Source organism: Cuculus canorus, chromosome 14 (assembly GCF_017976375.1).
Source record: "Cuculus canorus isolate bCucCan1 chromosome 14, bCucCan1.pri, whole genome shotgun sequence".
NCBI classification, from domain to species: Eukaryota; Metazoa; Chordata; class Aves; order Cuculiformes; family Cuculidae; genus Cuculus; species Cuculus canorus.
In genome coordinates, this window is record NC_071414.1 from 9,652,570 (window position 1) to 9,667,269 (window position 14,700).

The 14,700-nt window shown below is 41.1% G+C and overlaps 1 protein-coding gene across 1 annotated transcript in view; it reads left to right on the top strand.

Annotated features, from left to right (window-relative positions):
• Positions 1–14,700, top strand: part of UBTD2 (ubiquitin domain containing 2) — a 56,975-nt gene that overhangs the window by 19,745 nt on the left and 22,530 nt on the right. Inside the window, exon 2 of the mRNA XM_054079863.1 lies at positions 10,027–10,263. Coding sequence (XP_053935838.1) covers positions 10,027–10,263 — 237 coding nt within the window. The remainder of the gene's footprint in view (positions 1–10,026; positions 10,264–14,700) is intronic.

Genomic DNA, 14,700 nt, shown 5'->3' on the forward strand with positions numbered 1-14,700 from the left:
TTCTCTGTTGGTTTTAAAATATTCCTAGTTACCACTGAGCTGTAGTGGTTACCTAAAAAGGTTTAAAGTACGTTGAAACGAGTTCTGAATCTGTGTGCCACTGGCAGAGCTTATTTCTTTTGGGGTACCGGCCTGTCCCAGCTCCTCCTTGCTATCCTTCTTGATGGGCGAAGAGTTGCAGAAACCTGGATTTCCTTGTTGTAATAAAGTAACTTCACTGGTGGCATCTTCCAAAAGTTCTTCAGAAGGTGCAGCACCACGTGTACACACTCTGTGTGCAGGTCTGCTGAAGAGGGTGTACTGGCTGGCTTCCAGCACAGTTGCACCTCATCGGGGTGGAGCCAACTGCATTCTTTAAGAAAATTACCAACTTACTATTTTTTACAGGTCTGGCAGGATGAAAGATAAGGCTGCCTTTGAATTCTTTCTTCTATTTTTTTTAAGTTAAAATTGTGCTAGTGTTGGAAGTGCTCGTGGTGCGTTAGCCACAGACCAGATGTACAGCAGATGTCCTGTCTGTCGCTTACTAAACTCGAAGAATTTGTGATGACCTTGGGTGGTCGATCTGTGGCTGCATGGTAGAGGCTGGTGCTGGCTGGGCTGTTCCCATGGCTCAGGCTGGCATAAAAGCAAAGCTTCATTTTAAACACTGCTGGGCCAGACGCTGACTTGTGCCTTGCTTAAAGTGTGCAGCGCTTGACCATTAGCATGCAGAAAAGTACTTGCAGTATTTCCAGTTGTAAGTTTTCTGACGGGAGGGATGTTAGCTTTCGGTAAGCATCTTTAAATCTTTCCCTAGCGGTTCATGTGGATGCTTGTTATGCAGTGGTCAGAGGGAGAACATTGTAGAGGAGGAAGGAGGCTTCTGAGCCAGTATAATGTTCATTTGCAGCTGAGAACGCTAGATCTTTTCTAGTATTAAGTTCATGCTAGCAGGTGAGAATGGTAGGTGTTGCTGGTGTGGAACAGCCTGTGGGTGCCCGCATCGTAGCAATGCACTGGCACAGAGTTGACCAATTGGAGGAATTCACTGCTTTACAGTTTTATCTGATGTGTCTAAAGTTCTCCCTGAATTGAGGGGAAGATACAAGAGTTTTACTACTTTAGATGTGAAGTTGCTGAGTTGCATTCTTTCTCCAGAGGGGAGACAGAAAGCCCTGGGTTGTTGTTTTCTTTTAACTAACCTCTGTGCAGCTTCCCACTGCATTCCCCCAGCCATTTCTAGCTCTGTTGTGCTGCGGGCCGTGCTTTTCTTTTTTTTTTTTGCATGTGAGGGGCTGCATTGATGCCAAGCTGTCTGCTGCAGTCGAGCTTTAATTCAAGCTATTAATGAATTTAATTGTGCTTTACAGAAGTGAGAAGCATGTACTTTACGCAGCCTATCTCAAATAAAATATTTTTTGTGTTGCTTACAGCTTCCTCAATGATTCTTATCGTAGGCTTCTGAAAAGATGGTCCAGCTGTGCATTGTAGATGGTACAGATTAAAGGTCTCTTTGGTTGCATGCTCTGATTCAGGAATGGGTGAATCTTTATCCTACTCTGAATCCAGCTGAAAACATGCACCTACCAGAGACAGGAACAGCTTAAATTTTGGTGTAACAGTAGAGAACTTCACAGTGGCTTTGTTTGTGTTATTGCTCTATCCAACACCACTTATTCAAAGTGTTTGTCACTGTCGGGGTTTGCCGTCCTGCTTTTGCAGCTCTGGGAGCAGAGGAATCATCCTCATAAAACCTGCATGAGCAGACAGGAAGCTGAAGTTCACCACTTCCAGCTGGCTCTCAGCTGTAAATTGCACCTCATGTTAGACAAAATACACTGATATGATTTACATTTCTGTGAAAGGTAACCTATGTTATTGCAGCGTGTCCCAGCACAAAGCACACATCAAGGCCGTTGGTAATGCGGGTAGATCCTGCATGTTTTGGGATAGGCAGGGTGTTTGGATGTGGTATCCCACCAGGGAGGAGATATCAAATGTCTGAAACTTATTTCTCACTGCAGTACCGCTGGCTTCTTTGAAATGTAGGGGATGATGTGCTGCCTGGAAATACCAAGCTCTCTTGATTTCTTCTGCAGTCTCTGCTGAAAATGGTGAGAGAAATGGAAAATACAGTGTAATAGCTTGTAATGATAGTCAATTTTTCTCTGTCCAGCACATTCATACACCCTCATCCTCTCATGTGTGTTGTATCTCATGCTGTGAAGCCTCTGGATTGCTTTGGCAAAGATTTAGTGCCTTGTGTATGTGAAGAGGCAGGGAAGCATTGTGAACCTATGACTTGTCCAAAGCTGCCTGTAATAACCCATGTAGCTTGCATTTTATTCACTACAGTTTCTTCTGTGCAATTAACTCCTTTTGGAGGAACGTATTGTGTAAAAGTTGAGGAGAGACCTGGTGAAACAGGGAGGGTGCATTCCCGCTCCTGCTTTGAGCAATGCTTTGCGACATCAGTTGTGCTGGCAGGGTTGAGCGGCTGTCTAGGGGACACAGCCTGTCTGCCTGGTCGGCTTTGAGTGCAAGAGTGGAAGGAGTGGTTGATGGCACTGCTTTCCCAGAGGGACCACATACGTCATGTAGCATCAGGGCACATCCTGGTGGGCGACTCACATAAGAGTGTGAGCCTGGCTTTGAGTGATGGTGATCAGTCTGCTGTCCCCCACAAGTTCTTCCCCTCTCCATCTGATTTTTTTCTTCTCTCCTTCACCCTCTTTCAGGAAGGAGAAAGGGGAAATAGCCTGTGGGACAGGTTGGTGGGTTTATTTCTTGTGCACGAATTCATCTTTGCTAGATTTGCTGCTCTGAAAAGCCTCACACCACCAGTCTACTTCTTGTCTGGCTCAAAATTCACTGGTTTTCTTGCACCTTTATAACATGAATTTGTGTCTGTAGCCTATTTGTGTTCTGTTACACATCTGTTTAAAGACAACTTGAATTTCTATAAGGAAATGTAGTTTTTCTTGTAGTGTTCATTTCACAGTCCCTAGTCTCCTTTCATGAAAAAGCCTAAAACTTAACCGAGGCAAGCATTGTATTTATATCTCCAGAAATGTTACACTGCTTTTAGTAGTTGAGACTGTGCTAATAGGTATTTTCTTTAGGTTTTTGTGTGAAATATTGATGCTCCTTAATATCCTTCTTAGGGAAATGTAGTTATTTGGTGAAATACTTTATTTGTAAGGCTCAAAGCTTTTTACTACTATCTGGTAACACTTCCTTTCCCGAATACTGTTCTTGCCTTGCAAAAATGTAACCACCTTAAGAAATAAAAATGCTGAAAAGTAGCAATAGACAGATAGGACTCTGCTGTTTTTCTGCTGTTGTGTAAGCCTGTGCAACTTAATATAATTCACATTGTCTGCTTCTTAGGTGAAATATATTTTCCCCTTCCCCCTCCGCAGTTTTGGTGGTTTTCTGCATCTCTCCTTTGTACTCACTCTTCCTCCAAACGCTATTGCAATTCAACCACTGAAAGGATTATACTAGAGAATGATGCAAAGAAAATGATTAGGTTGAATGCATCCACATATTGATACCAAATTATAAGATCCCATTTGAGGAAATTGGAGCAAAATGGGTTTAAGATGAGACTCATTTATAGTACAACTTGCTGATTGTGGTGAGGAAGACCCTTGGAACTATTACTAAAAGAAACTTTATGGGTAATAAACTGTTCCTTGGTGTTTCATTTGTCTTAGAAAAATAGTTTGTTAACAACTAAACCTCATCAGGGAAGCAATTTTGTAAAGAAAATATTTTTGATCATTAATTCAATCTGTATAATATTTAGTTAGCTTCTCCTGACTGTCTTCAAATAATTACCCTTTGTTATTTCTCAAATTGCGTATTCCTGAGAGGATATCACTTCCCCTGTTGAAGCTGTGCATGTCTACAGTTTAAGCAAACCAAACAGTACCTGAGTGCCACTGGCCTCAGCCTCTGCAAGTTTTGATCTGTGTTACTTCCTTGACAGCTTATAATTTCTGTCCTCCCACGCAACCTGACAGTCATCAAATCCCGCTTTTTCCATTGAGAACAGGTTCTGAAAATCTCTCATCTTTCTCATTCAGATAAATCTGTTGGTGAATTTTCTGTCCTTCCTTTAGCACTTCCGTTCGGCGCTCCTGCTCCTTTCCTTGCAGTTCATTCAACATCTTTTTCATCTCTCAACACTTAAGCGGTGGTCTTCATCTTTTAGATAATTTCCTAAACATCAACAACAAAAAAATAAAATTACCAGAACTTGACAGATTCTTTTGATACTAGTGTCATTTCAACTTTTTCATGCCATCTTTTAACACTTGCCTGTATCTGCTCTTAGCTCATGTTCCACAGGTTGAGGATCCCTCCATACCAGCTTTCCCAGAGCATCTTTCTTGGTTTTTATCGGTCTTCATACACTTCTGCAGAGATCTGAAAGCACAGAAAAGACCAGTTCTTGCAACTCCAGCACACAGCTGCTGTTGGATCCATGGATATTGGCAGCTTTGGGCCTCAGTGTCCTAAAATGAAGCATGTCCAGTTCAGCTATCTCCTCCTGGGAACTGCAGTACCGGATTCTCCATGCCCTGGGTGGGTTATGTGTGCATGGAGAATTTTCCAACACACACTTTGGCCAAATTGAGGCGTTTTCTCCTACCTCTTACAGAGCAGCAAAAGACTAGTGCCACAAGCAACATATGCTTCTGTTTCAAAGGAAAAGGAAGAAATTCAATGTGGAGCACTTGCATGAATTTAACGCGCCAAATTTTATTCCTAACATTTAAGAAATAGGTGAAAGACGCTTGAAGAAATGGGGTGGGAGGCAAAAGCTCACGTAAGGCTGTCTGACAGCAAAGGATACATTTCTCTAAATGCTTTAAGTTTTAGCTCAGTTCAGCTGGGGGTGACTCTGGGCTGTAACAGGGGACCAAATCCTGTGGCCTCTCTTACAGGGTTACCTGTGTGGTCAATAACGGGGAAGGAGGAAAATCTGATTGATGATTGAAGCAGAGGTCCACCTTCCCTTCTTCAGAGGCTATAAGCTGTCTGATGTCTCGTTCAGCTGTTGTATTTGATTTGACAGTAAGCCCTTTGGGGCAGAAATATTATCCAATTTGATTATTGAGTGCTACAGTTCATGGGTGTATAAACGAGGAATTATGAATGCTTTAGCTGCATATTGGATTTTAGTATGAGACACTTCCATTACCAGCTGCTCCGGCTCATCTGGTTGCCTTTGGAGGTGGCAGTACTGTGATCCACAGTGATAGTGACATAACAAACACAACAGCTGTTAAAAAAAAAAATAAAATCTGCATTGACATTTTTTGACATTCTGTTAAGAAACTGATTTAAATATCTGTATTTATCTGCATAAGCTCACTGAAAAGAAGTGCAGATAACCTTACTGATTCCATTGCTTTGCTGGGAAGCTATGGAGAATGGAAACAAACCTCAGTAATTCAGGTTATAAAATGCTCTGCGAGGACTGGATAAATAGGTCTTTACTTCTGAAGAATAAGACACTGTAGTTTGCCAGGAGCTAAGGTTAGTAGGTCAGACAGTAACAGGTATCTCCAGGATCCCGGAGTACTCCTCTGCCTGTGAAGGGAAAACTTATCATATGCTGTTAAATTTTACTGATGGGACAGCACCAGGCTACTGCTTGTCTACCAATGTTTTTAGGTCACTTTGAGGTGTAAAACAGATAAGGGATGCTTTACTGGAGTGGGGGCTTGAGCAGTGCTTGGATTTTGCATGTGTAGGTACACTTGAACCCTAGGAAGTTCATTATGCAGCTAGTAATTATCAAGAGTTCTTACCTTCTTAGCTATTGCTTCTGCTGCTGTTAACCTGAATGGATCTTAGCAAGTCCTACAAATGATACCTGAAGTTTGTACTCAACGTATCGTGCAAGCAGTGGGTGCAATTTGGACTGGAGAGGAACAGGAACAATGCAGGATGCATGTTTAAAGCAACTCTCTGTCTAGGACAGATCCAATATCCATGAAGATAAAGACCATCTGTAATCTCTTTGCAGTAGCCCCTCTGAAATCCTTTGCAAGGCCACGTAGTGGCCCCTGTGGTTGCTCCTCACTGATGAAAGCTACTCCTGAGTCCTATAGCTTGTCAGCAGCTTCTTGTCCCTCTTTTAGAAGCACAGTACCACACCTGAATATCTGTGAGCTACTGGAGCAAGAACAGCCCAGATTACTTTGAAGTGTCACCAATGTGCTGATCTTGTCCTTGTTGAAAAGTGAACCGTTAATGGTCTTCATATTTCCTTCTAAATATATCTCTTGCCAAAAATACCAACCATTGCTATCTGTTGAGATGGGCAACTTTCAGTATTGCTTCACAGAAAACATGCCTTTTTGGCATTTATAGAACTAGTCATGTTTTCAAGCAGTGTATTAATAATTACTTACTTATGTCAAAGTGATGTTGGATGAAAAATTAATGGGGATGTTGCTTTGTCTTCCAGATCTTGCAAGCTGGTTGTGCCTCTAATATGCGTGCTCTTAAGTGAAGTCAACATTTTCTTTTGAGCTCTAGTTTATTTCCAAAGTGAGGAGTGTAAAACTGACACTGTAAATACTTGACAAAGTGTTTCAGACTGCTGATATTTCAACACCTATTCTGACTAGTCTTTATCAGCCTTGTTACGGAAAAGGAAAAGTCTTTTGATGTGGTCCAGAACTTTGATTGTAGAAATTCATGTAGTGATGTTTCTCTTTAGTGACGGAAATGTGAGATAGAAACCAAAAGATTTGGGCCCTTTTACACATTAGGTTTTTTACATGTCTCAAGTTTCTTGTATCCCTTCTGCTGCATTGATTCATACCACTAGAGAGAGGTTGATATTTCTTCAGAGGGGACATAAAGCTTTTAGGGAATTCTTGAGTCACTTCTAATAAGTGGTAAACACACTGAAGACCTTTTTAAATACTGGCTTGTGAAGCCAAGTTGTGTTTAAAGGCTTAGTACTGGGATGGATGTCTTGTTAGAGTGGATTTGGCTTTAGAGGCATTTGTAGAGTCACTTTCTTCCACTATCCTTCTTTCCAACTTGAAAAAAAGAATTTATCACTGGGTTTATCATCGCTGATGTCTGTGCAGGGAGGATTTTATCTCCAGGGAGAAGTTATTTGTGACTGTAAGGAACTCTGTCTCTTCAGTCTCCCCTGCTATTATTGTCTACTGAAGAGAATATATTTGGACGATGCTGTCTTGGACAAAGGAGGAAGCAAGGGAGGAAAGTGCCCTTTCTGCAGTGGTGCTGGATAACAGGCAGGCAGGGCTATGCACAGGGAATGCTGCTGTGCTCAGGGGCTGCGGGAAGTGCCTTTAACCCACTTTCATAATTAATGTTTGGGGAGAAGGAGAGGGCCCAGTGGGATAAATTAGCATTCGCTGTATGTACATGCAAACAGATGTTAGCTGAAGTAGAATGGAAGAAAAGATGCCCACTGACCCAAATTGTCTACAGAGTCCTGTTCAGTCTGTCTGAATTTTCATGCCCTGACTGCTAAGCCTTAACAAGGATACAATTCATTGTTTAAGTGTTTTACCACATATGTTTTCACAATTTCCTAATATACTTTTCAATGCGTGCAGTCCATCTTGTCTGCCTTCTTTGCCATTGTTCTAGGCTGGACCATCATCGGTTCCCAGCTTGTGTGTGCTCAGCTGAGACTTGGACTGGGAATGGCTGGGCTTTGCCAGGAAACTTGGTGTTTTGTAAACACTTGGGTTTGCTGTTCTGAAATCTGTTAAATGGTCAGCACTTCTTTGAAAAGCAAGTGGAAGCAATCTCATGGAACCAATCCCATGGAAACAAAAAGCAATAAATATTTGTGGTCACTTGAAAGGACTCAGAAGTTTATTATTGTTAGTTTCTGCATGGGATACAGAATGGAGACACTGCCCATGTGCCATGTGTCATTTGCTTCTTCTAATGATGATCTGACTTTGTTTCCATGCAAATTGTGTGGGTTTTTCTTTAATCTGAAGAAGGTTTATGCCTTCATGTGTTTGGCAATGTTCTTTTAAAAATTGTATTTTCAATTATTTAAGTCTCAGCTTGTTAGGTGTGAATGTCATTCTGAGTTACAAATTGCACTAGGTAGTTCTTTGGTCATATAAAGTAAGATTGTATAAGTGCTTGAGGTGTAACCTCATGTATGTGTTTTGGCCTCCTTAAAGCCTGCGTGAAGTTGAAATGCCTGCTGCAGCAGGAGGAACTGATAATCAGCCCCGAGACCCAATGCTTGGTGTTGGATGCTGTTTGGAAAATAGCCAAGTACATCTGTCGCAGAAAAAAAAAATCAAGGAAGGAAAGGGAATATTTGAATTATATACTATTTTTGCAAAATATTACAGCTTACCTGGAAGTTTGAGGAGAGATACAATGTTTTTTTGTCAGCTATTGTCAACTTTCTGCCAGAAAAATAAAAGGGTCTGAAGAAAGGAAATATTTCTTACTGTCTCTAAGGATGGACATGGGATACAGAGTGCTAAATGCAATCCTTCATGTTTGTCCTGATGCTCTCCTGTCCTTCCAGACTAGACAGGAGCACTCAGTAAGCAGCAACTTTGCTCTGCAGGCTCTGTTATCACAGCAGCTGTGGTGTCAAATTGTGGTGTCTCTGTAAGAGAGATTTTGGCCTTGGTAATGCAGACGTGGGTGACAGTCTGCATCTCTTTATGCTTCCCTGGTCTGATGGCAGCTGGGTTCCTCTGCTTTCTTGGGATGGCAAGGGCTCTTCACAGGGAGTGTCAGAGGGAATGGCTCACCAGCATCATACATGGTGCTATCCTTCGTTGACTCCCATCCTGTGTAGATTACCTGTCTTCCAGGAGCGTTCAGTACTCCTCACCCAGTTTGTATGACCTGTTCCATGGAGGGGCTGCTCATATTCAGCTGCAAACACACTTAAATTTACTTTGACTGTTGAAGGACACTTAATTTCCTCTGGAGACATTTGAGCTATGTATTCAAGTTGTTGCAGTATTGAGCCATGGTGAGAACTGTGTTTGTGGTTTGTCACTGCTCTCTTCTCCCTGCTGTCCTCCCAGGATCTTGCTGCAGTAACGTTCTTCTCAAACTTCTTCCTGCCAGGAGGGGGATGAAGGAAATGGGATTTTAACTTTTGCAGGGAGAAATTATTCCCAGTGTACATTGAAGTTTGCTCCCTTCCTTGTTTTTCCTTGGTCTTTCAGCAGAAGTTGGAATAACTCCTTACACGCACAAATGGAAGAGAAGGGTTTAGCAGAGTCTTGGCAGTGCTGTAATTTAAGCCAGCAGTTTTAAGCCATCAGCATAATACCTATGTGATTATCTTAACTGGCTATTACACAAAACCAGCTGTAGTTAAAATGAAACAAATTCTTTTGTCTTTATTGTGATTGAGGCAACCACATTTTAAAGCTTGTTGGATTCCTGGATTATTCTTTAGACATTTCTGTCTTTGACAATTCTAGTTTTGCATATCTTATTTGCCTTTTGCATATTCTTACTCCGATTTAAAAATGTTTTAAAAAATCCTTAGCCTCTTAAAAGTCTTGTATTAACATAATATCCTGTTTGGTGAGCAGAGAGCATTGCTAGCAGCATGGAGCAGAGATCCTGATGCAGTGTGGTCTCCCTGCACCCCGCTGCTAGGCTGACAGGGTTCTTGATGTACTTCTGCTGCAGTCTTTGGAAGGTGTCTGTTGGGTGTGAGTCTCCCAGCCAGGCACCCATGGCGTGGGTGGGGGAATGCAGACTTACCGGGGAGTTTGGGGAGAAGTTGTGGGACGCTCGGTGCAGGTGAAATCAGCAAGCAGGAGGTAGCCCCTCAGTTCTTTCTGAAATGTAAAACCAACTTGGAGCCCAGGGGAAGGGAGGTGATGCCTCCAAGTAGGTGAGGAAAAAGGATCAGGATTGCTAGAAAGTATACTTAAGCTTTGTAGATCCTAAATAGAATAACCAAAGGACACACTTCAGTAATTTTGTGCTGTTAATGTTTTTTTAATTTCCCTTCCTCTTTCTCCTCCACAGTTGCTCTTGGTCGTAATCAGCCCTTGAAAAAAGAAAAACCGAAATGGAAAAGTGATTACCCCATGACAGATGGACAGTTGCGCAGTAAGAGAGATGAGTTTTGGGACACAGCACCAGCTTTTGAAGGTCGCAAGGAGATTTGGGATGCCCTCAAGGCTGCTGCACATGCTTTCGAAAGCAACGATCACGAACTGGCACAAGCAATCATTGATGGTGCAAACATAACACTACCACATGGTAGGTTCATCTAAGACGGATATGGCTTAGGTGTAACAGTAGGTTAGGGCCAATGGTTTTTTTAATCTGAAAATCAATTGAGATATGTGTGCAATAGCTTCAAATACTTCTGTTTCAGTATGCACAATGTCTTATTTCGTATTTCAAAGCAGAATTACTTTAGTGTGTAGAGGGACCAAGAAAAGTGATCTTTCTATCATTACCTACATTTGAATGTCTGACTGGGTACATGGTGTAATACACAATTTGAGTCTGATCTCTGTAGGCAGCATTTGTGACTTTCTGTAATCTCTTGAGACAGCTGCATGGTCTAAGGTAGTTTTCTTAATTTTTTCCAGCCTTCCTTTGTAAGGGAGTAGGGTTTTTTAATTCTGATCTAATGGGTTTCTTTGGCTCTTGAATTGTTTTGGGTGGGTTTTTTTAAATTTCATATTTGAAGAGTATGAAAAATTTTCCAAAATACTTGTTGCTGGCAATTGCCGTAAGATCTTGTACAAGATAATTGTAAACAATTATTTCAGGTGCTTCTGCTTTCACTGTGTTGTTCTGAATTCTGATTTTTATTTTTTTTTAAGCTCTGTTCTCTCTCATTCCATCTGCTGAAAAAAAGTCACTCCTGTTTACTCCTGGTAGAAATATAGTTCAAGTTCTGACTTAAAAAAAAAAAAAAAAGATTACTAGCTTCAGTAACCTGAAAGAAAAGAATTGTGGTGAAATAAAAAAATAAACAACCCACACCAAAAAAAATCCCACCACCAACCCATAACAAAATGCACAGAGCTGAAGCAAGGCAACGTGTTCTGGTTAGTCTCTGCTTGGTGTCCTCTTTTCAGAAGGGGCGTGAAGAGCTTTGCACCAAATAATGAACCTATCCCATACACACGGAGCTGGATGCTGCTTATATGTGCTGATTAGGGTCTCCCAGGAAGAGAGAAAGGTTAGTGTGGAGGATTGTGCACCTTGCTTTCCTGGGTAACTAGTCTTTGTGAGACTGGCTAATTATATTACTTTTATTTATTTATTTATTTTGTGGTGTTTAGGATCTCAGTTTCCTCCAGAAGTCACAATTGATTATGTATATAGTTTGGAAGGGGTGGATTTTGGGGTCTGTCTGTCTTTTCCCATACTGAAGTGTGAAACGTTTCTAGTTGTTGGGGCTCAGCGTCCTATTTTCCTCTCTCCCATTCAGCAGTCAGGATCTCTGCAGCATCGCTGACAGGTGGAAAGTTCCAGTGCTGCAACATGAACTATCGTTTCCATAATTCATGGGCAATCTTTTGTGGTCCTCCAAATCATTGTTTGTTTTCAAGGAGGTTTGTGTTTTGCTGGTTTGACTGATAATGGGTGAGTTTTTTGTCAAGGGCAGATACGCCTATGGAAATGATTTCTGGAGTAGCTGTAGTTTTAAAGAGAAATTTGTCAATTATTTCCAGAACCTGTCAAGGCCAAGGAGATCATGGGGCTCCTCTTTGACAGGCCTCTTGGAGTTTCATTCCATCGGAGATAGAGAAATAATTTTCCTGCTATAAGCTAGTGTGATTTTTCAAAAGATAGAGAAAGGAGTCTGGTTGTCTAGTGTGGAACTAGTACCTGAAAACTTCTTTCTTCCTGTGCTTGTCATAACCATGTTTCTTTCCTTGCTGGTCAGAATCTGGAAGTTTTAAATTACCTACCAGGCTTCTTGATTTTACATATCAGTAATGTACTTTAAATAGCGTATTTATTCTGTGCCCAGGCAACAACAGAAAACTCCTTCTAAATCAATAGCTTTGCTGGACTGTTGCCCTTCCGAAACAACTACCTCGCTGAAATTATCCAGGAAGCCTCTGGGTGTGTAGGCAGCTTGTGAGCTAGAGAGGATTGTATAGGTGAGTGGGGTCTGGCAAAATTGATAACAAAAGACACTGGTAATTTTAGGTCCCCATTCAGATATATGAAATAATATCGGAGACTAAGTATTTGCAGACCTAAGGTAGTTGCTGCATTGTTTTGCTTAGTTGCTAAAATAAAAATAGTAGAGGTCAGGAGAACTCAATGTTATACATGGGGCAAGCTTAACAAAATAAGGTTTCTTAGTGCTTGTGTGCGTTGCTCTCCAGATCAGACTTTAGCTTAGCCTGTGAGGGCTCACTCTCTGCAGCAAAGGTCTGAGTCCATGTGTGGCCGTGCAGAGAAGACTGCTAGAAACAGAATTCTTCTAGTAAGTGAGAATTTGAATCGCGAGTGTGCTTTTGCAGCAAGAGGGATATTATTTGTATAATGTGGTTATGGAATTTGGCAAGACCCTAGTAATGAGCTGTTTTGACAGCATTAGATTATGTATTCAGTTCGAATGTTGCACAAGTGTACATATCAACAGCACTTCCAGCGGAAATGTTGGATTTATGGCATTAAGTCATGCAAAGAAGCCATTTGACATGTTAGCTCTCTGCTTCCTCTCATTACAATGGCGTAGCAACTTGTGATTGTCGATGACGATTTTATTCAAGTAGGAAAGTTTTAAGTCTGCCTGGAAGAATGTGTCTTTAGGTTCTGAGATGGAGTCACTTGTGTGTCTGTGCTCCTTGCTTACAAGAAGAAAGGATTTCCAAATTTTCAAAATAGCTTTTCTTAGATTTGTTAATAACTGCTTATTGTGCTTATTCAGAGTTTAAGGCTTTTAAGTCCCAGCAGCTTCTGGTTGCAAGCAAAAATCTGAAACTGGGCAGAAAAACTCGCATTTCTTCTTTGGGCAGTCTGAGGAATGTAGGGTGGATGCTGTGTCCTGGAAATTAGCTCTTTTAATGTCATTCATTGTAATACTAAAGGGGGAAGAAGTATGTGAACTCTTAAATTTGGCTTTTCAGCAAACAATTTGTTAGGGGTCCTACCCGCTATGGGCAAACTGTAGTATGCTTGCTACTGCCCACGTGCAGAATATTCAGAATATTTCAGAAATATGTTGGGAATCAAACTGTAATCAGAGGCTCTTTTGCCCAATACAGACTTGGCCTGAGGCCAGATTCCAAATACAGAGAATATTTTGAACATTTATCCAGGATCTCAAGTTTAGTAGAGATTTCTGTACCTGTAAAATTGCATTACTTGCTTTTTATCCAGCTTTCCACTGGTGCCACTTGTCCTGTGCATCAGCCGCTTGCATAGTTCGTTATGCAATATGACCTTTCCACTACAGAGAAAGCTCCTTCTTTTAGAAATTCAAGTATTTCTTAGCCATCAAGCATTGTTATTGCCAAGTATGAATAGATTATGAATAAAAGCCTTCCATTTATGGGCTCTGCAATGCTTGTTATCAGTATACTAAGCTTATCTCCAGGCAGGTAGAACAAACAAATTCTCCTTGTTCTGAGTGACAACAAAAAACTTCCAAGATTTTGTTTACAAGAATTCACTTCATGCAAAATTTAAAAAGAAGGGAAAACAGCTGTTAAGAAATCCAGCTGCTTCATGTGCTTTAACTGTCCAGTCCTGTGCTTATCTGTTTTGCACTACTACCATGATTTTACCCATGGAACTGCTGGGCAGTGTCGTATCCTAAGCAGGGTGAAACTGCCTGGGAGTACCAGAGTGCCTCCTCGGAGTTTAGGCTTTGTTTCTTCAAATGGGAGGAAAAGGGAAAATTTGCTGCTCAGACTGTGTGTGAAAACACTGTGTTTCCCCAAAGAAAGCAAGTAGTTCGGAAGATGACATGTAGAAATCAACTCAATTTTTTTTCCCTCCAAGTAAATAATTGGCATTTTTATACGTGAAAACTTGTGCATGTGATTGAGGGGAGTTGTCAGACAAAGATGGGACATTCTTCCTTTGATTTCTTAGCTTACCAAAGAATCTTGATTCATAAGGAAAACTGCATGACCAAAATCAAGTAAAATAAATTTCTTTAGCTGTATTGAAAAAATGGAAATTTTCTAACTAATTTTTTTCTTCTCTCCCAAATGAATAAGTCTTCTGCAGAATGATGCAATACTATGAAAGTATGGCATTTCCTCTCATTTATTTTCTGTGTGCACAACTGAGGCTTAAAAAAACCCAAACCAAACCCATACATCTCCATTTTAACTGCCCCTGTGTGGTAAGCGTGTTGTGTATGCATTCAAAGTGTGCATTACTTACAAAATTAAACCTTGCGGGAAGTGAAGGAGTGGGAATAGAGAGCTGGGGAGTGAGTAAGGGCTGACGGAGGATTGCAAATACAAATTCTGACCTAGCTGATGCTACAAAAATAAAGTTGCTTTTTTATTGCAGAAACCTCTAGGAAAGTGAGGAAGAAAACCCATCTCTTAACACTGCCAGATATCTCGCTTGTCTAACCTGTGTGAAGAAAACTCTTAAGTAATGTAATTTTTCTAATGGATTCCTTTTGCTGTCTTCCGCAGTTAAGAATAGCACATAAGAAGTATTAAATAAATAAATAACCTTGTGGGATGGGCTTAGCAC